Source organism: Geotrypetes seraphini, chromosome 3 (genome assembly GCF_902459505.1).
Source record: "Geotrypetes seraphini chromosome 3, aGeoSer1.1, whole genome shotgun sequence".
In the NCBI taxonomy this organism is placed as follows: Eukaryota; Metazoa; Chordata; class Amphibia; order Gymnophiona; family Dermophiidae; genus Geotrypetes; species Geotrypetes seraphini.
In genome coordinates, this window is record NC_047086.1 from 138,740,224 (window position 1) to 138,768,019 (window position 27,796).

Here is a 27,796-nt window from a genome sequence, read left to right on the forward strand (position 1 = left end):
CCCGTGGAGTTTGCTGGTCGGTGACCCCACAGTCATAGGTTTCTAGCGCAGGCTGAGTACATCTGGACAGAAACCAACCTGGGTTTCAGGGCGCAGGTTGCCTTTCCCACCCCCAGTCGCATGGAAGAGGATCCATGGTGGCGGAGGTTGGGGGTCGGTCTCTGGCCGGCTGGCAGTCCGAAGATTTGTATTTCTGGGCATTTGGAGCTGTTCTGAGGCAGAAAAGTCCTTGTTTCTCCATTCAGCTTCTGAAAAACGCTAATAGGCAGAAGGCACCAGAATCTGTGAGTAACTCATTGTTTCCTATGGGAACTTCGGAGGTGGCTTGGAAAATGTTTTAAAACCCATTTTTCACAGTTTGTGGGTAGGGATCAGGCCCTCCACTTTCCTAGACCCCAAATCGCTATTTTTTATTTTCGAATGTTTGTTGTTTTTGGCACCAATTCGGAACAGCGGCCAGTTTGGATTTTAAAATCTTTTTTTTTCTAACTTTACATTCTGCCTCAAAACCCCCAATTTGACTCAAAATCAATTGGGGTAGATTCCCCAGCCCCTATTATATTGGATTTGGACATTGATTGTGCCATATGGGCGCAGGATCAGCAAATTTGAAATGCGTTCTGTAGCGCATCAGGAGAGGGGGCGGGAGCTTCGGACTTCACCTCCTCCATGTCCTCTTGGGCTGGGGAGCCAGCCTGGGTCCGTGTCTTCTGAAGAAAATCTTGCCTGGGGCAGTTCTGGAGTCTAAACTAAACCTTAAGTTTGTATACCGCATCATCTCCATAAAGATAGAGCTTGGCACGGTTTACAGGTAATTCAATAAATGAGGGATGGACATAATAAGAAATTAGAGGTTATGAAGAGGATAGCTAGCTTTACATTTTAAATAAATAGCTTTACGTTTTGGAGAAAAGCCAGTTTTTCAGATGCTTTCGGAATAATTGGAATGAGCCTAGGTTCTGCAGCGGGGCAGGAAGGTTATTCCAAAGCTCAGTGAATTTGAAGAAAAGTGATTCCCCTAATTTACCTGCATACATGATGCCTTTTAACGAAGGGAAAGATAGTTTGAGTATGTGGGTGGATCTGGTAGTGTCAGGTCTCGAAGAATTCCAGGATAGTGGGATTAGGGGAGGGAGGATCTTGAAAATTAGGCAGGTACATTTAAAGTAAATCCTAGAAATCACCGGAAGCCAGTGAAGTTTTGTCAGAAGCGGGGAAACATGATTGAGTTTGCCTGCATTCCAAGTCTGGGAACTCTTTTGACACACAGCATCTACCTCAACAGTGCCTTGCCATGGTTGCAGAGTGGGTATTTTTACCGGATTTTATTTGGCTCCTCTGAATGGCGTTTCCTCAGACCCTGCTCATTTGATGCTTTTTCGATCTATGGCGAAACTTCCTTTCAGGAGCTCTCTTGTCCCCCATGCCAAATTTCGATTGCAGTGGTTGCCAAGCAGATTTTCTGTTTCTTCTGTCTCCTGCCACTGTATTTAATTTGGATCCGGCTGCTGCCTTTACTAAGACTGGTCTCTTTAGCCTCCCTGAGCATCCAGATTTGGAGGTTCTGATCCTTCTTCACATTTTCAGTGGTCTTCTGTCTGCCTCTTTACGGCTGATGTTCTGAAAGAGCTCCATTTGGGATTTTCACTTTCCAGGCTTCGGTCCTGGTCTGTTCTGTGATTTTTCCATTCTGTCCACAGATCCTGGAACAGTATTTTCTGATCTGCTACAGCTATGTCTCCACTTTATCTCCTGAATCCTGCTCTTTGAGAAGTATGAACAGCCTAAGTTTAATTCTGCTGTGGTGCAAGTTTCCAGCGCGCAGCCCTCCCTAGGGCTGGGAAGTGAAAATTCAGGTATCTGAGGATACAAAATATTCTTTTCTAGCATCCTCAAATAGCAAGTGGCAGTGGCCACTCATTTATGGTATGTGCCTATCATTCCAGCCTGTGCAATACGTCTTCTGTGGTGGTGCATGCCTGTTCTCCGTTGGTGTGAGTCGGTGTGGCTGTGGTGCCGGGCGTTCTTTATGATCTCTTTCGAGTCTTAGTACATGTTCTGCTGATGCAGAGTCTGAGCGCCAGTCTCTTTGTCTCTGTCTTTGGATGCGAACTCCGCCTTGAGGTTTTCTTTAGCGGCCACCCTTTCAAGGGTGTTGGTATAGGTTGGGATGACCTCAGGTGGGTACTTGCCACCTTATGTTGCTCCTTGTAATCCTGTTTCACTGGCTGTCAGGAAGGGATCATATTCTCTTCGTTCCTCCCGCAGGTGTCGTCAGGTTTTCAGGTTCATTAAAGATGGTCAAAGAACTTGCTTTATTAAAGAGTCCCGGATACAGGAGCAGTTTGTAAAATATTATAAAGATCTTTATGCTCGATGGGAGTTCTCGCTCTCTTGACAGGAATAATTTTTTTTTAAATTTATTTATTCTCCTTTTAAACCTGCCCTGTTGTGCTTACCCTTATCTGTTCTTTCTTTACTTTAGCATTTGTAGTTCCTCTCCTCCTCCTTTTGTATCAGTTCTGTTATTTATGTCAAACATATTTTTATTGAGCTCGTTGAAAATGAGAATCAAAAAGTACAGGTAAGAACAAAGAACAAGCTCACTTAAATTTAGAAACAGAGTGCAACCCCACCACCCCCAACCCTCCAACTCACAGTCCCCACTAAACCCCTTCTACCCCCAGTCCTCATTCAAGCTACAAACGAAAAGATGGACCAATAAAGAAAAGCTTATACAGAGACTCATACAGAGGCAAGGAACTTAAAAAAACTATCTATCTATCTATATATATATATACACTAGTGTTTAAGCCCATTACATTAACGGGTGCTAGAGTAGATGTCTTGTCTGTCTGGTTTTTTTTCTTTGTCTCTCCTTGGACGCTGTCTGTAATTCTTTCTGTCTGTCTGTCTCTCTGGCCCCCTGCATTTCAAAGCAACCAGGACTGTCCACTTGAGAAAAGCAGCGGCTACCAGTCTTTGTGGAAAATAGTGGAGAGAAGCACCAAATAAAAACAAAGGAGAGTGCTGTGTGGTGACATTCCAGATGTGCTCCACAAAAAAGAAATATAGCATCCCAAAAGGAGCGAATAACAGGACATGTCCAAAACATATGGCACAATCCAGCCTCAGGAGCATGACAACAAAGACAGGCAGCTGATGCATGGAACCCAAAAAGATAGGCCTTCTTAAGAGAAATGTACAAGTATAACGTTGTTCCCAAAAATGGTATATTTGCGCAAAGCAGACAGTTGTTTAACAGCACTTAATATCACGCCATCAGGCAAGTCAATATTGAGATCACGAGCCCAAGCATCTCGCAATCTAGCATGGGGGATTCATCCTTCAAATGTCTATGGTGGAACTTAAGAGGAACAGGGAGCTGTGATATAATAGTATACGCCATAGACAACAACTCCTGACAAGAAGCTGTCAAGTGGCAAGATGGTAGAGAAGCAATATAATGACGAATTTGCATATAAGCGAAGCCATCAGTACAAGGGAGATCAAAGTCCGCTCGCAGCTGGTCAAAAGGCTTGATGCTCCCATCATCCTCCACCAATTGAAACAAATAATGAATCCCCCGTGCTTCCCACCTGACAAAACTGGCCTCATCCACCCCAGGAAGAAAATTAGTATTAAAATGCAGAGGCAAGAAAGGAGAAACAGTAGAACTGACAGAATGAAATTTACAGACCCAGTGCCAAACCCTCTGCAGAGGATGGTAAAGGACTGTACAAGAAAAGCTCGGGCTGTAAAGAAGGCACGGAATGGAGATAAGTACTAAAATGAACAGTTTGAAAACAGGAAAGTTCCAAGAAGTTCTGTTATTTATAAGTTTGTCCAAATTTCATCCATGTATATTACTGTTCCCCCATTTTTAGATTTGTAATACGCTTTGAAATTATGACAATGCGTGTATATCAAATTTTAAATGAAACTTGAAACTTCAAGGATTATCTCTACCAAAATTCACCCCAGTTCAACTTGAATGCCCTAATCCTTCCCGCGGAAATTCAGCAGGGGATAAAGAAGAAATTAAAATTGGCCGATTAGTTCGGGCCGGAATACTAATATGGCACATTGATTGCGGGTCCACTGAGTGTCTTCTTTCAAGCCTTGACCTTGGGCACTTTGACTCCTAGACATAATTTGGCACATATCACACTATTACCTAAACCGGGGAAGGACCCATCCCAAGGCATATTTCCTTTCTAAACCAGGATGTCAAGTTATAGGCCATTATGAATCACTTAAATCAGTTTTTGTCCTTGATCATAGGATCTGACCAAGTGGGCTTTGTTCCAAATAGATATGCCTCCATGAACCCTCATTAAAGCCATGGTAGCCATACATGAGAATAAAGACAATGGAGGAACATCAGCTATCGCTGGCTTAGACATGGAAAAGGCTTTTGATAATACAGTATATCCTAGCAATACCTGTTTTGGATTTTTTCAGAGTATGGTTCCATGGAAACTTTGTCCACTGGGTCTCTAGCCTTTACACTCGACCCCAGGCCAGACTCCTGGTCAGCGGTAAGCTGATAAAATCTTTTGACATTTGTAGGGGTACGAGGCAAGGGTGCCTCATCTCCCCACTCCTTTTCCTATGGGCTATAGAGCCTCTAGCCATAAAGATCAGGTGTAGTGAGGAATTGAGGGGGATATGGATTGGGAGCGCTGAATGCAGGCTTATTCTCTTTGCTGATGATATTACTTTTTTTGGACCAAGCCCCGATTCACCTCCCAATAGCTTTGCAGATAGTTCATGCTTTAGGTAATATCTTGGGTCTCCGGGTAAATTGCAATAAATATGAGTTATTGCCATTGACTGGTAGAGCAGTTGAGCCCTGGTTTGCCACTTTACCTACCCCCCAGTGAGAAAACCTATGCGTTATCTAGGGATCTACCTCCATGTTAATTCTAAGATTATGTATCAATACAATGTTTTGGATCATATTGAGAAAACCAGACACTTATGTCATACATGGAAAGATCTGCCACTGTCTCTTATGGGTAGAGTGGCTTTAGTCAAGATGATGATTATTATACCCGCTCCAAACTTTGCTGATTTGGATATTCAAAAAAGATGAACGACGGGTGCGATCGATTTTGGGCTCTTTCATCTGGAGCAGTGTATCTCAAACTGTGTGCCAAGGCACACTAGTGCGCCTCCTGAGATTTCAGGTGTGCTGCGATACACTGGGAAGGAGGAGAGGCGCCAGCTGATTGCCTACAGGACATGCCTCTTGTAGCGAGAGGCACGTCCTGTAGACAGTCAGTGGGCGCCAGCACCTATCCTTCCCTTTGGCCCTCTTCCCTTCTGGCACCCCCCACTGATGTCTCAGGGCCCACCTGGAGGGCCTTCACACATGCGGACATCGACATGATGATGTCACACATGCACGTGATGTCATCACGGTGATATTCACGCATTTCCAGGTGCCTCAAGCCATGGCCACTACCTTTTAGTGTGCCGTGGCTCGAAAAAGTTTTCGGGACACTGATCTGGAGGAATAGAGCAGTGAGAATTAGCTATAATAAACTTATTTTTGACAAGAGAGGCGGTGGCCTCAACAACTTTACAATGTTGCTGCATTAATGAGGTTCATTCACGAAGATATTGTAGCCTCTAATAGATATTCTCCCCTGGGCTTGGATAGACTTGCTTTCTGGTACAGGTGGAGGATTTCCATCTAAACTCAGGTTTTTCTGTCCTCTGTGTATTGCATGGAAATGGTGGCACAAAACACACTTGGCCTCTCCTTTTATGCAACTGGTGGGGAACCCAGGGTTTGCACCTGGGATGGGCCGCTCGCAATTTTCTGAGTGGTCTGGACAGGGGAGCAAAGCACTTCACAACATGGTACTATCCGATACTTATGCATTTCACACCTTCTCTTATTTCAAAGATAACTGTGCAGTTCCTAATAAACATTTCTTAGCTTACATGCAGGCCCAACATTACTGCTCCAATTTACAACAACATGGGGAAACATGGCACAACGGACCTCTAGACGCATACTTACTCACGCTACCTGTGTCTTTGAACTCTTTCCATGTGGTGTGGAATCTTATCCCAGGACAAGCAGGCATGATATTCTCACATGTGGGTGACGTCATCTACGGAGCCCCAGCGCGGACAGCTTTTCAAGCAAACTTGCTAGAAGTTTCAAGTTTGCACACTGCACCACGCATGTGCATGCCTTCTGCCCACTAGAGGGCGCATCCCACCTCGTGGTCCTCAGTTCAATTTTTTCCGCGGAGCAAGAAAGCCCTGTGGATCTGAGCTCCAGTGTTTTGCCTTCTAGCTGCCGCGTTTAGTTTGTTGTTTTTTCATCGAATTAGTTCGCGGTGCTGCTTTCGTTTCTGTTCTTTTCTAAAAAAAAAAAAAATATATTTTGTTTTTCGTTGGGCTCCGGGGGCTCCCGGAAGCCGTGGCCGCGGGACGTTGGTCGTTCCCGGCCTTCTTCTTTTTCTTCGTTGATGTCCCGTCCTGTTACGGGATTCAAAAAATGCAGCCGGTGTGAGAGGTTACTTTCCATCACTGACCCTCACCGGTGGTGCATCGTCTGTCTTGGGCCCGAACATCCGACAGCGTCGTGTGATCGCTGTGCAACTTTCCAAAACAGGGCCCTCCGTCGCCGTAAGGCCAGAATGGCTGAATTGTTCGCCGTCGACGCGCCGCCTAAGGCCTCAACGTCGGCTTCGGCCCCGGCCTTGACCTCGGCCTCGGCGTCCTCGGGGGCCTCGGCTTCGCCTCGGCCCTCGTCTTCGAAGGCGTCGTCAGCGAAGCCAGCTTCGGGTAAGTCCTCTGTTCCATCCCCTTCAGCAAAGAAGCCATCCTCGACTCAGGCTAAGGCGGGTGGGTCGACCCCGGCCCCGCATCGGACCTCGACTTCGCACACCCCGAGGGAATACTCGAGACCGAGGTCGCCCTCCAGGGAGTGTGCCCCGGACTCGGAACTCCCCACCTTCGTGGGGATTCCGGCCTTCCAGGATCTCCTTCGAGCCCTGATCTCATCGGAGCTGTCGGGAGCCCTGGAAGTGTTGCAGCGTGCTGCGGTTCCGGCGGCCTCGACCTCGGCCGGGGCGCCTTCGGTCTCGGAGGCCCCGGCCTCGGCCCCCTCGACCTCGGGAGCCCCGGCCTCGGCGACCTCGGTCTCGGGCACTGTGGCCCCGTTCACCTCGGTCTCGGCCCCGCCCCTGACCTCGACCTCGGGGGAGCCTCCTGAGCGTAGTGTGAGACCCAAAGAAAAGTTGCGCAGAGTGCGCCGTCTTTCCTCCTCTTCCTCCGGGTCTTCCCGGGACGCCTCGCCCTCGACGCGGCCTCGGACGAGGCGCCGATCGAGGAAGTCTAAGCGGCCCCGAGGCTCGCCTCGGCGCGATCGTTCCTCGTCGTTCGGGGGCGAAGCGCTGCAGGTGTCGGAGTTGCGCCTCGACAACCCGAGGCTCCTCCGCTCACCTCGTGGGAAGTCTTCCCGTGCCGCCTCACCGAGGAAATGGGAGAGTGTTCCACGGACCCCGGGGTCCTCGCCCAAGGGTTCTGCGAGGAGGATAATTTCCCCTTCCCCCTCGAGGGCCTTGGAGAGGGGATCCTGGGATTCGGGATCTGTTAGGGATCCTCATTACTCTCATGAGGCCTCCCCCCTCTCCTCGGTGGGGCGGTCGAGAACCCCGTCTCCCCAGGCTAGGCCGTCCTCATTTTCATCCTTTGTTCAGGACATGGCCCGAGCCCTGGGGATTGACCTGATGGTAGGTTCTCAGTATTCCAAAGAATTTTTGGAGGAACAGGACCTTCCCACTCCTCCTAGAGAGGTGCCTAGACTCCCTCTCAACAGTGTCCTTCTGCAGACCTGGCTGAAGAACTTGTCAAACCCTCTTACAGTCACGTCTGTGCCTTCAAAAATGGAGTCGAAGTATAGGACGATTCCCCCTAAAGGGTTCGATAAAGCGCAGCTCTCCCACCAGTCTCTTCTGGTGGAGTCTGCTCTTAAAAAATCACAGCCCTCACGGGTTTCTGCGGCGGTTCCACCCGGCAGAGAGGGGCGGACCCTGGACAAGTTTGGCCGTCGCCTCTATTCAAATTCCCTGATGGCCACCAGGGTTCTAAATTACGCCTTCACCTTTTCCTCCTATTTGCGTGGTATGGTGAAGGACCTTCCTCAATATCGAAACTCGTTACCGGACTCCCAAAGAGCAGGATTCGAGAAGTTTATGTCCAACCTGTCTCAATTGCGGTTGTACCTATTCCATGCAGTGTACGACGCCTTTGAGCTGGTTTCCAGGGTGTCGGCCTTCGCGGTGGCCATGCGCCGCTTGGCCTGGCTTCGCACCCTCGACATGGACCCAAACCTGCAGGAACGTCTTGCAGACTTGCCTTGTGTGGGGTCCGAGTTATTTGACGAGTCATTGGATGCGGCGACCAAGCGGTTGTCGGAGCAGGAGCGCTCTTTAGCATCCCTGGTCCGCCCCAAACCTAGGCCCCCGCCGCAGAAACCTTTCCGGCCTCCGCCGCGCCGATACCCTCAGAAGTCGACCCCGGCTTTCTCGAGACCGCCTCCGAGACGTCCGTCTCAGCGAGGCAGAGGGGGACAAACCCAAGCCCCGGCGCAGGGCCCTTCTAAGCCCGCGCCTTCCTTTTGACGGGCTGAGCGGACGGGGCGGGTTCCCCTCCGCACTTTCACAGAAACCCCTTCCTATCGGGGGGCGTCTTCGGTCCTTCCGGGAGGCATGGACCGGGATTACCTCAGACGCTTGGGTGCTCCGGATCGTCTCCGAGGGCTACTCGCTCAACTTTGTGTCCTCGCCGCCGGACAGTCCCCCAAGTTTAGTCTCTTGCAACCGTTCGCAGCTACCGACCCTTCTGACCGAAGCCAAAGCCCTCTTGAAGCTTCGGGCGGTCGAGCCGGTCCCCAAAGACCAGTGGGGTACGGGGTTTTACTCCCGTTACTTTTTGGTCCCAAAAAAGACCGGGGACCTGCGCCCCATACTGGACCTCAGGAAGCTCAACAAATTCCTGGTCCGGGAGAAGTTTCGAATGCTATCTCTCCCGGTTTTGTATCCTCTCTTGGAGGAAGGGGACTGGATGTGCTCCCTCGACTTGAGGGAAGCGTATACCCATGTTCCGGTGCACCCCGCCTGCCGAAGATTTTTACGTTTCCAGGTGGGGGACCTCCACCTCCAGTACAGGGTACTGCCCTTCGGCCTGGCCGCGTCCCCACGAGTATTCACGAAGTGCATGGTGGTGGTTGCGGCAGCCCTGAGGTCTCGTGGGCTCCATGTGTTCCCTTACCTGGACGATTGGCTCATCAAAGCCCCGACCAGGGAGGGGGTTATCTCAGCGACCCGACAGTCTATTGCCTTCCTGCAAACTCTCGGGTTCGAGATAAACTTTCCAAAGTCTCAGTTGAGGCCGGCTCAGTCTCTTCAATTCATAGGTGCGGTGCTGGACACGGTGCGCCTGCGCTCCTACCTTCCGACCCAGCGGTTGGAAGCCTTGGTACGGATGGGCCGCCAGGTCTCTCAACTATCGATGGTGTCGGCCAAGCGCATGATGATGCTGCTCGGTCATATGGCCTCGACGGTACACGTCATGCCGTTTGCGAGGCTGCATCTGAGGATCCCTCAGTGGACCCTCGCGTCCCAGTGGCGTCAGGAGTGCGATCCGGTGTCTCGCCTCATTTCGGTGACTCCGCTTTTGCGGAAATCGCTGCGTTGGTGGACAGACTCTTCAAATCTGTCCATGGGGCTACTGTTTCGCACTCCGCCTTTTCGCAAGGTCCTGACCACGGACTCCTCGGAGTACGCGTGGGGAGCCCACCTCGACGGTCTTCGCACGCAGGGCCTGTGGTCGGCAGAAGACCGTCGGTGTCATATCAACGTGCTAGAGCTTCGAGCCATCTTCCTAGCACTTCGAGCCTTCGTTCACATATTGCAGGACCAGGTGGTCCTCGTCCGCACAGACAATCAGGTGGCAATGTACTATGTGAACAAGCAAGGGGGAACGGGGTCTTGGCCCCTCTGTTCCGAGGCTCTTCGCCTTTGGGAGTGGGCGGTCTCCCGGAACATCTTCCTCCGGGCGGTCTACATCCAGGGAGAACTGAATTGTCTGGTGGACAAACTCAGTCGACTCCTGCAACCGCACGAGTGGACTCTACACTCAGCAGTTCTGCACGAGGTTTTCGCTCGCTGGGGAACGCCACAGGTGGATCTGTTTGCCTCTCCGGAGACACACAAACTACCACTGTATTGTTCTCGGATGTACTCGCGGGATCGTCTGGAGGCGGATGCCTTCCTTCTCGATTGGGAAGGGAGGTTCCTGTATGCATTCCCTCCTTTCCTTCTAATCATGCGAACGTTAGTACATCTAAAATCGTCCACAGCCACGATGATTCTCATAGCACCTCGATGGCCGCGTCAGCACTGGTTCTCCCTGCTGCTTCAGCTCAGTGCCAGGGAGCCTCTTCTTCTGCCTGTCTTTCCTTCTCTGCTGTCTCAGAGTCAAGGATCCATGTTACATCCCAATCTACAGTCATTGCACCTGACAGCTTGGTTTCTTGTTCCCTGACTCCTCCGGATCTGTCAAAATCGGTGAGGGAGGTGTTGGAAGCCTCCCGCAAGATCTCGACGAGGCTTTGCTATTCGCAGAAATGGACCAGGTTTTCCACCTGGTGCTCGTCTTTTCACCTGGATCCGGTATCGGTTCCGGTATCCTCGGTTTTGGACTATTTATTCCATTTGTCGCGCTCTGGCTTGAAAACCACTTCGGTGCGTGTTCATCTTAGTGCGATTTCTGCTTTCCACCAACATCTGGATGGACGCCCTCTGTCACTCCATCCCTTGGTGACACGCTTCATGAAAGGGTTACTCAGGGTTTGTCCCCCTCTTAAGCCTCCTTCTGTCGTGTGGAATTTGAATGTGGTTTTAGCTCAACTGATGAAACCCCCTTTTGAGCCACTCAACAAGTCCCTCTTGAAATTTCTGACTTGGAAGGTGGTGTTTCTGATTGCCCTCACCTCCGCTAGGCGGATTGGGGAGTTGCAAGCCTTGGTGGCGGATCCCCCTTTCACCGTCTTCCATCATGACAAGGTGGTTCTCCGCACCCATCCTAAGTTTGTCCCTAAGGTTGTTTCTGATTTCCACCTCAATCAGTCCATTGTCCTTCCTGTGTTCTTTCCTAAGCCCCACTCCCATCCGGGCGAGGCGGCGCTTCACACGCTTGACTGTAAGAGGGCGTTGGCGTATTACCTTCAACGCACCAAGTCTCATCGGAAGGTCCCTCAATTGTTTTTGTCCTTCGATCCCAATCGATTAGGGCATCCAGTTTCCAAGCGCACTCTGTCTAACTGGTTGGCTGCTTGCATTTCCTTTTGCTATGCTCAGGCTGGCCTTCCTCCCCCGGGTCGAGTCACGGGGCACAAGGTCCGAGCGATGGCAGCTTCGATAGCTTTCCTCCGATCCACTCCGATGGAGGACATATGTAAGGCTGCCACTTGGTCTTCGGTTCATACATTCACCTCTCATTACTGTCTGGACACTTTATCCAGGAGTGACGGCCGGTTTGGCCAGTCAGTTTTGCAAAATCTGTTTTCCTAAATTGCCATCCTCCCACCTGCCCTTTTTTGGTTGGCTTGGAGGTCACCCACATGTGAGAATATCATGCCTGCTTGTCCTGGGATAAAGCACAGTTACTTACCGTAACAGGTGTTATCCAGGGACAGCAGGCATATATTCTCACAACCCGCCCGCCTCCCCGGGGATGGCTTCTATGCTAGTTATGGAACTGAGGACCACGAGGTGGGATGCGCCCTCTAGTGGGCAGAAGGCATGCACATGCGTGGTGCAGTGTGCAAACTTGAAACTTCTAGCAAGTTTGCTTGAAAAGCTGTCCGCGCTGGGGCTCCGTAGATGACGTCACCCACATGTGAGAATATATGCCTGCTGTCCCTGGATAACACCTGTTACGGTAAGTAACTGTGCTTTGCGGTCCTCAGTGCCTCAGACAGACTTGGATTCTCTCAGAGATAAATGGAATACTGAGTTGAGTGTGAGTTGCACCACAGATATCTTTCTAGGTCTCTTTTAGACATTGTACAAATTTGTTAAATCAGTGGCACTGCAGGAGACCAATTTAAAATCTTATACTGGGCTTACATCATGAGGGCAGGGGCCGCTAGAATGCAACTGTGGGAAACGAGTACTTGTTGTAAATGCAAACAAGCTTCTAGTACTTTACTCCACACCTTTTTAGAATGTTCTCAGCTTAGAGTATAGAATCATTATTTTTATTGTATTGAAACTCTTCTACATAGATCTATAGATTGGAACTACAAAACTTTATTGTTAGAAGATCAGACCCTTCTGGAGGCGCAGGGCTGGTCCCTGCCCCAGAGAAGGTTTATTTATATGGCGTTACTTTTGGTCAGAAAAACCATCTTATAATATTGGATTCATGAGGGGGAGATACCGCTTTCAAGTTGGAATCTCAAGATGCAAGAGGTGGCCCACTTGGAACTCAGCCTTTACAGGCACACTAAAAAAATCCCTGACATGTTGCTCTTTGGGATAGGTACCTACAACTTCCATCAGTCTCCCCTTAACTGCCTTGTGGGGGGAGGGGAGACAGGAGGTAGGGTGAAAGGCAGGGAGAATGAGTGTGGATGGTTGTGAGTGTATGGGATCTTGTGAATGAGGTCCCTTCCCTTAGAGGAGATGTTAGGAGGGAAGGGGACACCTGGGGATTATAGAAAATAAGGTTTCTGAGAGAAGGCACTGGAAATTCTTTCATGCCGGCCTCTAATCCTGGTACTATTTGGATTGCCGTTAGTACAATTTCATGCATTCTACTCTTTTTTGGAGGACAACCACTAGGCATTGGGGTTGTGGTTATTAATATAATTGTTGATATGTCTGTTAGTGATTTTAGCTAAGGCAAGACTGTGTTGCATACCTTGGAGTTTTCAATGTTTTGTGATTTGTCATTTCCTGATTACAGGGTGACGGTTTTGCATGAACTGGCCCTTTCTACTTTTTGTATTTTTTCTGACCCAATGCACACTGTTATTTACATCTGTTCTTCTGTGAAATCTAAATAAAAATTAATGGGGGAAAAAAATCTAAATTCTATACAGTGAAGTTACCTGCAGCAGGTATTCACAAAGGACAGCAGGATGTGTATTCTGACTGATGGGTAACGTCTGATGGAGTCTGCTGCAGTGAACGCTCCCAGTGTGCGTTCTTGAAATTTTTGAAAGTAGCCTATTGCAAATGTGCATATTTTCTCATCTGTTGCTGTTGCCAACCCTTGGAGTTAAATTCTATAAACCAGGTATCGCACAACTGAGGCATATGGGATAATGTGCACATGCACAGTACAGCATTTCCAAAAACTTTCTTGCATGTGAGTTGGAGAGCATTCCTGTGTGGGCTCCTTCAGATGGTCTTGCTTGTCCTCATAGATCACCTGCTACAGATGAGTAACTGAGTTGCTGATATCTGATTATTATGCTAAAACAATAGCAGTTAGCATAGCTGGGTTTAAAAAAAGGTTTGGACAAGTTCCTAGAGGAAAAGTCCATAGTCTGCTATTGAGACATACATGAGGGAAGCCACTGCTTGTCATGGGATCAGTAGCATGGAATGTTGCTACTACTTGGGTTTCTTATGCCAGGTACTTGTGACTTGCATTGGCCACTGTGGAAACAGAATATCAGACTAGATGAATCATTGGCCTGACCCAGTCTGGCTATTCGTATGTTCTAATAGCTTTTTCCAAGTTGATTATTCAAGAATTTGTTAGCACTGATACTAAAATATAATTTGAAGGCAATAATTTGTAAATTTTTTGTGTCATTTTTTCAGATGGGTAAACAATGGTTGAATGAGGACAAAGTTAAGTTGTTTGTGATCATAAGTATTCTAACTATCTTTAGTTTGAAGTCTGTAAGAGTATATAGCTATTTATGGAGCAAAAATACTTCCTTTTAACTTCCTTAACTGCTGATTGAGTTGGAATTTATTGTCAGATCTGTACAAAATGATCACATTTTATACCTAGATAACAATAACATTTTATACCTAGATAACAATAACCTAGAGGACAATATTCAAAGGTTTTACAGAGAAAAAAAATGTGTGTGGGGCACCTACACAGAACAGCTCACCTCTACAAGCCACTTATTTGGCTATGTGAACACACTTTATCAGTCTTCTCCAGTTTTAACCTTAGTATACATGCTATTCCTCCCAAAACTTTCTTAAACCTTTAACATGAAGTTTGGAGAAGCATGTGTTTTGCCAACAGCAGGAAACAAAGAGAATAAAGATCACTCTATAACTAGTTTTCAGCTTCCTTTGCCTTACCAAGAAAAGTTTGTACAGTGCATATTTCGATATGGAAGCCAAATCTTTCTTTCCCATGTATCATTCCTAGATTGACGACTCTTGAAACACACTCTGAGAAATCAGACTGTCCAGATTCAAATCAGACAATAAATTTATTTTGTTGAGAGTTAATAATGGGTTTTATTCTGTTTAAGGAGAATGTAATAGTTGTCAAGTTGTATATTAGCAGGTTATATATACTTAATAGTGTGAAGCTTTAGAAATATGTAATATAAATATAATCATGTCAAATTAACCTTAAACTTACTGTTATTTTTTGTAAAATGTAACTAAGCCAGTATAAATTTTAGTAAATGAAGTTTGTGTCTTGACAGTGAGGTGTGCTACTATTGACCCATTGCTTCAGTTTACACTGCAGTACTTTGGATTAAATCTCTACACTAATTTTTGGTTTGTTCATGGTTGAATATTCTACAAATCCAAAGCTCATGATCAAATGCTTCTATATACAGCCTAATGTTTTGTATTTATTCAAATACTGATTTCATGTTATATGTTTGGTTTCTATACCAGCTTCAGTCCAGCATTCCTGATTCAATAGTGCAGTTTATTGAATACCTGAAAGAGTTTCTGCTGTTACTGTATCAGAAATACCTGCTCCCAACTTTGGAATCTGCAAACAACATTCTGGAAAGAACCTGGAAACAGATTGAAAATTCATGCAAGTGAGTCTACCATTTAAACTGTTAATTCTGCACAGTTGTTAATCATCTCATTTTCATTTTTCTCTGGCTATAAAGTTCTCTAAAATGGCAATAATAAGGTTATGCTTATTCCTGGCACCGGATTTAATTTGTATCTTATTATCATTTTAGAGTGTTAATGTATGTCCTTAAATTTAACTAGCATGGGGAGATCACGTGATGCTGTGAGCTGGTAGGCAGCACGCTGTGCCGGCTCTGGAGCCCTGTCCCTCCTCACGCAAAAAACGGAGTTTAAAACAGCGAATTTTCGGCCTCCTTTTGTCAGCATTGGTGCTGGCCTCATATGGACAAGTTTCTGGCTAGGTCCCCGAACGCGATGGCTTCTAAATCGACGAAAAAAGATCGGGAAAAAGCAAAACCGAGCGAGGAAAAAATGGCGGACGCCACCAGAGCACACAGCCCGACCTTTACCCCGGCTATGATAGCGGACCTGGAGAATGTAATTTTACAGGCGCTGGGACCGCGAATGGAACTGATATCCACTCAGTTGACTAGGCTGGAATCACTACTTGAGGATAATTCTACACGTGTCACTGAGTTGGAGACCCGGGTGTCAGCGGTGGAGGACGGGGCTTCTACCCTGGAAACTGAGGTGGCTACCCTTTCCTCGCAGTTACGTTCCTGCCAGGACAAATTGGAAGACCTAGAGAATCGATCACGCCGTGGGAACTTAAGATTTATAGGATTCCCGGAAACCATAGCGGAATCAGCGCTCCTCTCGGTGGTGGAATCATGGCTGGCTAGTACACTGCCGATGCCAGCCTCCTTGGGCCCGGCCCGATTTGAACGGGTGCATCGGGTGGGCGCCCGGGCTGGGGCTGACCAGCGCCCCAGGGTTGTCATTGGAAAGATACATAATTATTGCCATAAAGTGGAGATTCTCCGGGCGTACAGAGCAAACAGAGACTCGTTGGTATATGAGACCCACCCGATCCTCATTGGACAGGATTATTCAGCTGCATTAACAGACCGGCGCAAAGTTTTCTACCCTCTTTGCTCCAAATTGGTAGAAAAGAAGCGGCGCTTTATGTTCATCTACCCGGCCATCTTAAAAATTCAACATCAAGGGAAATGGCACGTGTTCGACTCTGAAGTGCTGGCAGGAGATTTCATTAATAATTTGGAGTCCTCTTCCTCTCCAGCCTGACCTGTGATGCTTGATGGGGACTTAGCTGACACGGGCGGTGGATTTGCCTTTGGCTTATTTCATTTATCATCTTAACTCTCTGGACATGTCTTTGTAACTGTTTAAGAGGACAGGGCCCTGATGGCCTCATTCTCGTGATTTTGCTTCCCTGGATCCGGGTGGGTCCTTGGTAAGCCGGGTTTCTGGTTGGGGGATTGGGAGAGGGAGGGGGGGTGTTGGGGTGTGTTGGGAGGGGAAGGTTTAGGGTTTAGGGAGGGTGGGTTAAAGCTCAGAGCTTTGTTCTTTTCCATTCCGGTGCAAAATGTGGCTTCCCATAAAATTACAAGTGTGTTATCTGAATGTGTACTTGAAATGTTCTTTCTCGGGCCTGGCTGGGAGCTTGGGAAAGTTTTCTGTGGTACTGGGCAGGGCTATTCTCCTACTATAAGGTATAAGTACTAAGACTTTTCGAATTCTGTCTTGGAACGTTTGTGGTATAACATCTCCTATTAAGCGAAGCAAAATTCTGCAGCGCCTTCAGTATCACAGAGCGGATTTGGCTTGTCTTCAGGAGACCCGCCTGACTGATACTGAACATGCTAAATTGCTGAAAGGTTGGGTGGGTCAGGTGTTTTCCACCTCTTCCCCGAATAAGAAGGCAGGGGTGGCACTGTTGGTCCGCAGGGGGTTCCCGGGGAGGGTAGAGCAACTTTACCAGGATTCATTGGGGAGGATTTTATTGTGTAAGGTGACCATGTCAGGACTTGCTTTTCATTTGCTGGCAGTTTACGCCCCTAACCAATACGACCATGCTTTTTTCACAACACTAGTTTCACTGGGGCTCAGGGATACGACAAACCCCTTGGTTTTACTGGGGGACCTAAACCAGGTGCTTGATCCCCTCCTGGATAGGACGGGCCCGGGTGCTTCACAGACTCCCAGTCCAACACGGGGTGTTCCATTTCTTTGCGATACCCTGGATCTTATTGATCCTTGGCGCTTGCTTCATACTACCGAAAGGGACTTTACACATCAATCTCGGGCACACAACACATTTTCGAGAATAGATTACATTTTGACCTCTACTGCTTCCTTATCTCAAGTTCACTCAGCGGAGGTGGGTCCACTGTCCGTTTCGGATCATTGCCCAATCTGGATTGACTTTTTATGCGGTGATGGCCAGGCCAGGGGGGGGACCTGGAAATTTCCAACCTATTTGGCTTCCAGTTCTGATTTCCAAAAATACCTTGCCCAGAAATGGGAGGACTATGTAGGTTTTAATTCACAACATCAGGACACACCGCTTTTATTTTGGGAGGCAGCGAAATCGGTCCTTAGGGGAGATATTATTTCCTATGTAGCGGCGCAGCGAAAACGTCTTTCCAGGGGCCTGTTGCACCTAGAGAGAGAGTATAGGAGGTTGAAACGTGCATATGTTGCGAATCCAACCCCCCCTTATCGGGAGGCGATGGTGGCTGCTCAAGTGGCATTGAATACTTTATTGCATGAGCGTGCTTTAAAATATCGCCATTACTCTCGCTTTCACTATTATAAATTTGGCAATAAAGCAGGCCGGTTACTGGCTGGACTGACGAGACCTCGGCGACCTCCTCGTTATATTCCTAGCCTTGTGTTGCCTTCGGGCAGGGAAGTGACCTCCACTGATGAAATTGCCCATAGTTTTTTGAGTTACTACAGGGATTTTTATGCCTCTAGAGACCCACAGGGGGGACCTGAGGTGGATGATTATCTCGCGGATGCTGGGGTCCCTCGCTTGACTTCACCTGACAGGCTCACACTGAACCGTCCGATTCAGGGTAAGGAACTCCAAACCACGATTAAACAACTTAAATGCGGAACCTCCCCTGGCCCCGACGGTTTCTCTCCCGAGTTTTACCATTTGCTCTCTGCCTCTCTTTGTGGCCCCTTGGAAGCTTATTACACTGCCGCGCTAGCTGCGGGTCACTTTCCGGTGGGAGCTAATCATGCATTCATAACTTTAATTCCTAAGCCGGGTAAATCTGGAACGGATCTTGAATCCTATAGACCTATCTCGTTAATTAACGTGGATATCAAAATTCTTGACAAAATTTTGGCTAACCGACTGGCTGCGTTGTTGTCTGCCCTGATTATCCCCGAACAAGTCGGATTTGTCCCGCACCGACACTCTGTATTGAATGTCCGTAGACTACTTACGGCAATACAACGATCACGGGATGCTGGCATTAGGGGAGTTCTGGTGGGCTTAGATGCAGCTAAAGCGTTTGATCAGGTGAACTGGGTCTATCTTTTTCGAGTACTTTCCTTTATGGGGATTGAGGGGTGGTTTTCAGATATGGTACACCTGCTTTACACAGATCCCACAGCTTGCGTGTTGGTTAACGGTTCCAGGTCACCTACTTTTCCTATAGCCCGGGGTACCAGACAGGGTAGTCCGTTATCCCCCCTGTTATTTCTTTTATACTTGGACCCTTTTCTCCGCACACTGTTGAGGGATGATATATTACAAGGGCTGCCGGAGGGTGACACGCAGTTGCGGGTCCTGGCATATGCTGACGACCTCTTGTTGACTCTGGGGACCCCCACTATATCTCTCCCAAGAGCGCTGGACTTACTGGACGAATTCAGTATGTACTCGGGCCTGGCCTTAAATACACAAAAATCTATGGTACTGCCATTGTCCCCTGAGGTTCAGGCTCAGTGGCAGGGGCCGTTTCCGTTGACTTGGGCTCCAGGTGCTCTTGTATATTTGGGTGTTACAATATCCCCTGACCTTTCAGCATTGTATACACTTAACATAGAACCATTGGTTCGCTCCACTTTACACAAATTGGAGAACTGGAGGGTGTATCCACTATCTTTGTTAGGGAAAATAGCATTGTACAATATGGTTCTGGTGCCTCAATGGCTGTATATGTTTCAGATGCTACCTGTTTTGTTAACAGCTAAACACGATAAACTAATTGGAAAACATCTCCAAAAGTACCTGTGGAATGGAAAGAGGGCACGCATGTCCTTGACACATTTGGCACGTCCGAAAGATCTGGGGGGCCTGGGATTGCGCAGCCTTCGATTATTATCACAGGCGTGCCAGATGAGACATATCAACGACTGGTTCCGCAGGACTAGCTATTTCTCAGCTTCTCGACAAGAAACCATGCTCTGCGCTCCCTTTCATTTCAGCTATCTGCTCCACGCACAGAGTCTACCGCCAAGGACTTCCTCCGCGAGGGACCTTTTCTTGCGACCCCTGCGTCGGGTCTGGAAACTTCTCTGCCATCATCTTCATATTCCGCCACATGTGACTCCATACTTGCCCCTGCGGGGAAATGGGGGTTTTCCTCTGGGGCTTGCTCCTGCTCCATCTAGTATATGGACTGCCGATGCTAACTTGTACATTTTTCAATTGGTCAGTTCTGATGGATCCTTGAAATCTTTTGCTGATCTCCAGAGGGACCACGGATGGAGAGCTTGCGATTGGCTCTCATACTTTCAACTATCTTCTTATATCCGCACCTTGCCCCAGAATTTTCTTACTGATCGGTGGATGGAGACCATATCTGAGGCCTTGAGTTTGTCTGCTCAGGTTTTGATCCCGATGAGATTTCATTACCGGCACCTTCAGGAGAGTATGGGCGAGATTTCCTATGAGACTTATGCTACTAAGTGGTCCATGGAGCTGGCTTGTGTGGTTACAGCCCCTATGATTAAGAGAGCGATCTCTGCAACAGCTCGGGCGACAATTAATGCAATATTGATTGAAATGAACTATAAATTTTTGCTGCGTCTTTATCGCTCTCCATCATATATGTTTCGGGCAAAGATGTGTACCTCAGCCCAGTGCCTTAAGTGTTCCCACTCTCCAGCTACACTTGGACATCAATTTTGGACCTGTGTGAAAGTGCAGACATTTTGGTTACAGCTTCAGGGACATATCCGGAAAATGTGGACTTACAATTTCACTTTTAGTCCAGTCATGTTATTCACGTTGGATCGCCTCCTGCTTGCTTCCCCAAGAGGGTTTCGGAGCTTCATGGCCCGTGCAGTGTTGATGGGGAAAAAAGTGATCTTACACTGCTGGATTTCCTCAGATTCCCCTACTTTATCTCACTGGCGCACCTTGATGTTACAGCAGGCTTCCATGGACCGTTTGCGAATTGCTTCTCTGGATACATCACTTGGCCGGACTTTTAGTCATTGTTGGGAACCCTTCTGGCTTACATTGACTTCTAGAGCTCGAAGTCATCTGCTTAATGCCTGATTTATTACCCTGACATTGTTCTTGGAATGGAAAATGTATGTTTTGTACTGCTTTGGGATGGACTGGGGGGTGGGAGGGAGGGGATTTGGGGTGATGGTGAAGTTCGGAAGATTGTTGGTATTCATGTATTACTGTGAACACCATGTTTCTCCTTCTGTTGTGCTTTTTCTGAAACTTTAATAAAAACATTAAAAAAAAAAAAAAAAAAAAAATTTAACTAGCATTTTTTATGGTCTTGGCACATTTCTATTTCCAAAGGTATGAGGGAGGGTTCTTGAGTGGGCAGACTTGTTGGGCCGCCGGCCCTCTTCTGCCATCTACTCTATGTTTCTATGTCTATTTGACATTTCTTTTCAGACTAATTGTTCAGGTGCAATTGCTTGCTGTCAAACAAGTTTGTTTCATTCAGTATGTCACATTTCTCACATCCACGTTTATACACAGTTAGTTTATCACAGTTAGTTTATCACGTTTATCACTGTTATTTTTACACTTACATTTATTCACTGTATCTTTCACATATTTCTTTTTTTTTGTTTTAACATCTAAAAAACAGCTATCTTTAATAGTCATGGTTTCACTCTTTTCAACTCAGTAATTGATATTCACTTTTCATATTCACCGCATCCAATGACCCTGTCGCAGGTTTCTAGCACAGGCTGTGTGTGTCTGGACAGAAACCCACCCAGGTTTCAAGGCAGAGGCTGCCTTTCCCACCCCCGGTCGCATGGCAGAGGATCCATGGGGGTGGAGGGCAGTGCTCCCTCTAAGCGGGCGGGTGTTGTGAGCAAACTTTTTTCGCTGTGAGCTAAAAATATCGGGCGCCAGCAAGTTATGAGCCAACTCGCCCGATTCTCCTCTCGCCGCCCTGCCATCTGCCGTACGCCGTGCGCTGTGACGAGAACTTGTGCGCTGCGATGTAATATTTTGTGCGCCAGCGCACGCCAGCGCAGCTTAGCGGGAACACTGGTGGAGGGTATATTCGGTCTCTGACCGGCTGGCAGTCCGAAGATCTTCCATTTCAGTATATTTGGAGCTGTTTCTGAGACAGAAAGTCCTTTTTCTCCACTCAACTTCTTTAAAAACGCTGAGAGGCAAAGGCACTAGAGAGACTGTCAGTACCTCCATTGTTTCCTAAGGGAACTTTGGGGATGGCTTGTGGTTCGATTTAAATTTTGTTTTTCACAGTTGCTTTGCGTAAGGTTCAGGACCCCCAAATCATTATTTTTTTATTTTTGGATTTTGTTAATTTTTGCACAAATTCATGACGGTGGCCGTTTTGGATTTTAAAATCAATCTTTCTTTTTTTCTAACTTTAATATCTGCCTCAAAAAAACCCCAAATTTGATCCAAAATTGATTAGGATGGACTCCCCACCCTCTAATCTATTGAATGTGGACATTGTGTGCGCCAGATCAGCGATTGTGTTCCTTATGCCATAGCGGCCGGGGGAGGGGTCGGGAGCTTCAAGCTTCACCTCTTCTTGTCCTCTTCAGCTGGGGAGCCAGCCTGGTTCTGTGTCTTTTGAAGAAAATCTTTCCCAGAAGCTGTTCTGGAGTCTGGCATAGAGAGTTGCGCGGGGACAGAAATCCCACCCGTCCCCGCAAAAGTCTCACCCGTCCCCGTGAGGAATCCCACCCGTCCCCATGAGGAATCCCACCGTCCCCGCCCGTCCCTGTGAGGAATCCCCTCCGTCCCCGCCCGTCCCTATAAACTTCAGAAATAGTTATTTCATTTAATTATGCTACTGAATTAAAGGCTCTGGTAGAAACCCATTTACAAATAAGCAAAAAGACTTTATTAATTTGGAAATATTAATTGGGAAGAATACATACTTTGTAAACGGGTTTCTACCAGAGCCTCTTTTGTTTATAAATTTTTATCAACACAACTAATATACTACTTTATCCTGCAGCAAAAAAAAAAAAAAGAAATAGAATTCTTTTCCTACCTTTGTTGCTTGGTTTCTGCTTTCCTCATGTTCTCATTCAGTTCCTTCCACTCACTGTCTCTCTTCCTTCTGCGTCTTCCATTTGCTCTGTTACTGTGCCTCTCCCTTTCTCCCCCCTTCCAAATTGGTCTGGCACCCATCTTCTTCCCTCCGCTCCCCCCATTGTCTGGCATCTCTGTCTTCTTCCCTGCCAGCGTCTTCTCCTCACTCTCTCTTCCCCATTTCCTTTCAGCGTCCTTCTCCCCCCCCATCTTCCCCATGTCCTGTCAGCGTCCTTCTCCCCCCTCTGTCTTCCCCATGTCCTTTCAGTGTCCTTCTCCCCCCTCTGTCTTCCCCATGTCCTTTCAGTGTCCTTCTCCCCCCTCTGTCTTCCCCATGTCCTTTCAGGGTCCTTCTCCCCCCTCTGTCTTCCCCATATCCTTTCAGCGTCCTTCTCCACCCCCCCGTCTTCCCCATGTCCTTTCAGCGTCCTTCTCCCCCCCCCCCGTCTTCCCCATGTCCTGTCAGCGTCCTTCTCCCCCTTCTGTCTTCCACAAATGCTTTCAGCGTCCTTCTCCCCCCCCCCCCCATCTTCCCCATGGCCTTTCAGAATCCTTCTCCACCCCTTTGTCTTCCCCAGTGCTTTCAGCGTCCTTCTCCCCCCCTCCTTCTCTCCCGCCCCGGGTGCAGCACAGCCGGCCAGGACCCCTTACATTTGTGGCGCTTCCCTGACCGACCGACCGACAACAGCCCCGGTCTGACAAACCTCCCTGCCCTTAACCGCGAATCTAAATTTCCTTCTTACAGCTGCTGTAAGAAGGTAATTTAGATTCGCGGTTAAGGGCAGGGGGGTTTGTCGTACCAGGGCTGTTGTCGGTCGGTCGAGGAAGCGCCACAAAAGTAAGGGGACCTGGCTGGCTGTGCTGCACCCGGGGCGGGGCTACTCCTCCTTACCTACCCTGCCTGCAGCACAGAGCCGAACGGAAGTCTTCCCGACGTCAGCGCTGACGTCGGAGGGGAGGGAGGGCTTAAACAAAGCCCTCCCTCACTCCGACATCAGCGCTGACGTCGGGAAGACTTCCGTTCGGCTCTGTGCTGCAAGCAGAGCAGGTAGGGAGAAAAGCCGCGCGACTTAGTACATCCAGCCTTGGAGGAACCCCGCGACCCTAGGGGGTGTCCCCACGGGATCCCCGTGACCCTAGGGGGCGTCCCCACGGGATTCCCGTGACCCTAGGGGGCGTCCCCATGGGATCCCCGTGACCTGAAGGGGGAACCCGCGGGTCCCGCGGGATTCCCGTTGTCCCCGTTCCCGTGCAGCTCTCTAGTCTGGCACAGTACGCCTGCATTCCAAGTTTGGGGACTTTTTTGCTGCAATGCATGTCAGCAGATTCCTGCCATGGTTACAGAGTGGGCCTTTTCACTGGATTTTACTCAGCTCCTCTGAACAGCGTATCTTCAGACCCCACTCGGACGCAGCCGATGGCCATGTCGGGGCTTTTTCGGTTTATGGCATCTGGTGAAGCTTCCTGTTCGGAAGCTCTCTTGTCTGGCATGCCAAACCTCGATTGCAGTAGTTGCCATGCATATTTTATGTTTCTTCTGTCTCTTGCCACTGTATTTAATTTTGATCCAGCTGCTGCCTTTGCTGAGCCTGGTTTCCTCGGCTGCTCTGAGCGTCTGGATTTGAAGGTTCTGATCTTTCTCATTTTCAGCGGGCTTTTGTCTGCCTCTTTATGGCTGATGTTCTGATAGAGCTCCATTTGGATTTTCCATCTTCCAGGCTTCGTTCCTGGACCGTTCTCCTGTTCATCCACAGTTTCTGGGTCTGGTTTCAGAACAATGTGGTCCCAGGACATCTTTTTCCGATCTGCTAAAGCTATGTCTACGCTGTCTGTCTTTCTTTCTGTCTCTCTCCCTGGCCCCCCCATCCAGCAGTAGCCCTTCTCCCTTATTTTTACCTCCCATGTCCAGTAGTACCCCTTCTCCCTTCCCTGCTCCCTTCCCAGCATCCGCTAGGCTGGGCAGCCTCAGGGCTTTCTGTCTCTCTCAGGCAAGATGTCTGATTGCAGCTCTCCTCCCTTTTACCTCTGGCTCCTTCCTGTGTGTGCGCCTGGCAGCGGTGCCTTGACCCGTAGAGGCCTGGACATTTGCCATTTGTTGAGGCACAGGCTGGTTGGGATGTGGGAGGGGGAAAGCCATTACCGCGTATGCGCATGAGGATGGAGGCCAATGGAGAAACAGCCGCAGGCTCCTACTGCGCATGTGGGGACACGAAGCACGGCCACACGGATTTAAACTGCATATGTGCACTAAGAGTTTTATTATAGCAGATAATAAATTACCTCCTTCCTTAATTATATTAATCCTTTAATATACTTTGGACTCTTTTAGTCAGAGTTTTGGCCTTTGCTCCTGGAGCAAGCAAGATCTTAGCACTCAGTTATTTTTAATTTAGTAAGAATAGAGCCTCACATGCATGCTACAAAAAGACTTAAGTGCCTATGATGGTATTCATACTATTTCTTTGTTTGATATAAGTAAATCTAATGTATTTAATATTAGACATGTATTGTGATATCTGTTTTCATCCCGTTTGCCTGCCCTCTTTTTGTTTGTTCCCTTTTTAGTGGTGAGGTGTCATGGGATTGCCTGAAAAGACATTTAGCCAGCATTACTCATGCTTCCTGGATATATCTACAAAACACAACATTGGCTGTCAAGAACTGGGCCTTGGCCATGATTTCCAGACATTAATGACAAAGACTTTGTGGCAAATAGAAGACAGAAGGAATTCCTTTTCTTATTTGTGGAGACCAGGAAACAACCAACAGTGCATTTTCAATTGAGCTTACTGCAAATTGAAAGAAAATAATGAATAGGAAGTGAAGATATACTGGTGGTGCAGACCAGAAATCTGTATTATAAAGCCCATTACTGGCTTGGAAAAGAATTGTGGGGTTTTTGTGTATAAATATTTTATACATTTTTTCTTCCCTGAATCTGATCAGTTATTTTCTGATTATGCTTACTTAGTAATCCAAAAGCAATGCATAAATGTATACACATTTATGTACTTAATAAGTGTACAGCTATAGATGTGATGTGTATATGTTCGTTATGGCTGCTATTTGTTCTTGATGAATGGTCTTTGCCCATCTGTACTGACAGATCTATACATACTTGTATTAAACTAGTTCAGTTTAAGTGATATTTGTTCATTTTTCTCAACCATGCACCTGTGCTTTTTAGATGTCTTATAAAGTGCTTGTGTCAAATTTGACATGTCTTGAGGCACCTTTTCACTAGTATTTTGTGTTTTTTTGTGGGAGGTTTTTCATTTTTGTCAAGTCTTCCCACAGGAAAAAGTTGACACTCATCAAAAGCTTGTTAGCCTTATAATTTCTAGGCATCACTAGATTCATCAGTTATTTTGTAACTGTTGATAAGCAATTGTACACCCTTATGTGTTGGTCTTTACATTAAATGTACAGATTTTAACGTGCTCAGTTTCTAAACAGTCCTAGCCCAAGTGGTAAAAATCCTACAATGCAAAAATGGTAACTTCTGTATGTACAGGGTAGTAATTATTAATTTAACCTTGGCCTACAATGTGAAATTTGTTCCTTAAATTGATTTGAGCCAGTAACAGAATTTTTAAAATTGAATATTTTGAACCCCTGCCTTAATGGCTACAGCGATGTACCATTCACTGAATATCCCTCTCTTGTGAGAAATCTTAGAAGCTTGGCACTGACCACCTCCATTGGTGCCCAATGACAATAAGAAAATAGCTGCTAATGGGCTTTCACACACACACTGCAGTATTACACTTCAGTAAAAGAATGAAACAGTAACAATCAGAAGCACTAACAAGGAAGTGTGTTTTAAACAGACTAACATACTTGATTAAGACCTGCAAATTAAGCCTCTACTAAGTTCTTTAGTAATAAGAAACTGCAGTCAATGTGGACATGTATCTTGTAATGGAAATGTATTAGGAGAGAGACTTGACTTTTTTTCTAAATTATGTCCATAAAAGAAAACATAGACAATTTTAAGATAATCATGAAAAATGTTGAAGTTTGTTTTAACTTTAAAACACTGGAAGGCTAAGGTGTGCCTAGATTGAATCTTTAAGAAATAAAAGAACAATGCCTAGCTGTCTGAAAAATCCTTTTCATTTAATAAAACAATTAAATCATGCCCCCCACGTGTGTTTGAACTTGGCTTCATCATGTTAAAAGTACAACAGTTTGTGAATTAGAGAATGACACAGTGACAAAATTCATCACCGTTCCCGTCCCCACGGATAACCGCGGGAAACCATCTTCATGTCATTCTTTAAGGAGAGAGGAAAGAATCAGAGTATAATTGGGCACAACCACTGACCCGCAAGCTTTGCTTTGAATAATGCTGGTGTAGAAGGACCAAGGTTGAAATAGACACTAGAAAATGACATGGGATTATTTCCCGCTGTTATCCGCGGGGACGGGAACGGTGATGAATTTTGTCACCGTGTCATTCTCTATTTGTGATCTCAGACTTGAGGAGGCAGAGCAAAATTGTTATTTGAGAATGAATGTTAAGTATTTCTCAAAAACCTGCATTAAAAAGCAACGGTCTGCTAACGCAGCCATTTTGATACCAAATCTAAAAACATGAAACATTCTTGAAAAATAGCACATGCAAATAAGGTTGACGGATAGCAGCAAAGATTCGCTAAATTTGCATGTGCCCATCGCTAGTGATAGCAATGGGCACATGTGTGGAAAAAAATGCTGTCAACACCGTCAACCCCCCCCCAAAAAAAAAACAAAAAAACACAGCAGCAGTGGGAGAGATGCCAACACTCTCCTGCTGCCCTAAAATTCCGGCTGCAACCCACCCTGCAGCAGGAGAGATGCCCTCTCTCTCTCCTGCTGCACTAAACTACCCCCTCCCCCTTACCTCAACAGATAAGCCTGAGGGACGTGGACACCCTCCTCCCAGCTGCTGTGTTGTCTAAAATGGGAATTCCCCTCCCTGGTGCATCTTGGGATGCACCGAGGAGGGGCCTGAGGCTCTGATTGGCCCTGGTTGTTTAAGGTTCCTCCTATGGGCATCTGGGCCTATCAGAGCCTTAGCACCCTTCCCGATGCATCCTTAAACAACCTGAGCCAATCAGAGCTTCAGGTCACCCTACCTATTTCTGCATCTCAATGGCCACGATTTTGGTCTTGGAGATTAAGGTCTACAAGGTCAGCATCTATGAGTCAAACGTGGTTATTTTTGTTACATTGAGTTTTTTGGACCCCTACACGTTTACAAAAGTTAGATAACACTAGATCCAATAGATGCTGGCATTGTAGATTAGAAGTTGGGACG

At 47.3% G+C, this 27,796-nt stretch overlaps 1 protein-coding gene across 3 annotated transcripts in view; it reads left to right on the top strand.

Annotated features, from left to right (window-relative positions):
• TMEM214 (transmembrane protein 214) overlaps positions 1-26,635 on the top strand; it is a 268,669-nt gene extending 242,034 nt beyond the window's left edge. For all 3 annotated transcript variants that reach the window (XM_033938430.1, XM_033938429.1, XM_033938428.1), the window contains exons 16-17: positions 14,925-15,076; positions 25,060-26,635. In XM_033938430.1, the coding sequence (XP_033794321.1) occupies positions 14,925-15,076; positions 25,060-25,186 (279 nt within the window). In that variant the 3' untranslated portion in view covers positions 25,187-26,635. The remainder of the gene's footprint in view (positions 1-14,924; positions 15,077-25,059) is intronic.
• The last annotated feature ends 1,161 nt before the right edge of the window (positions 26,636-27,796 follow it).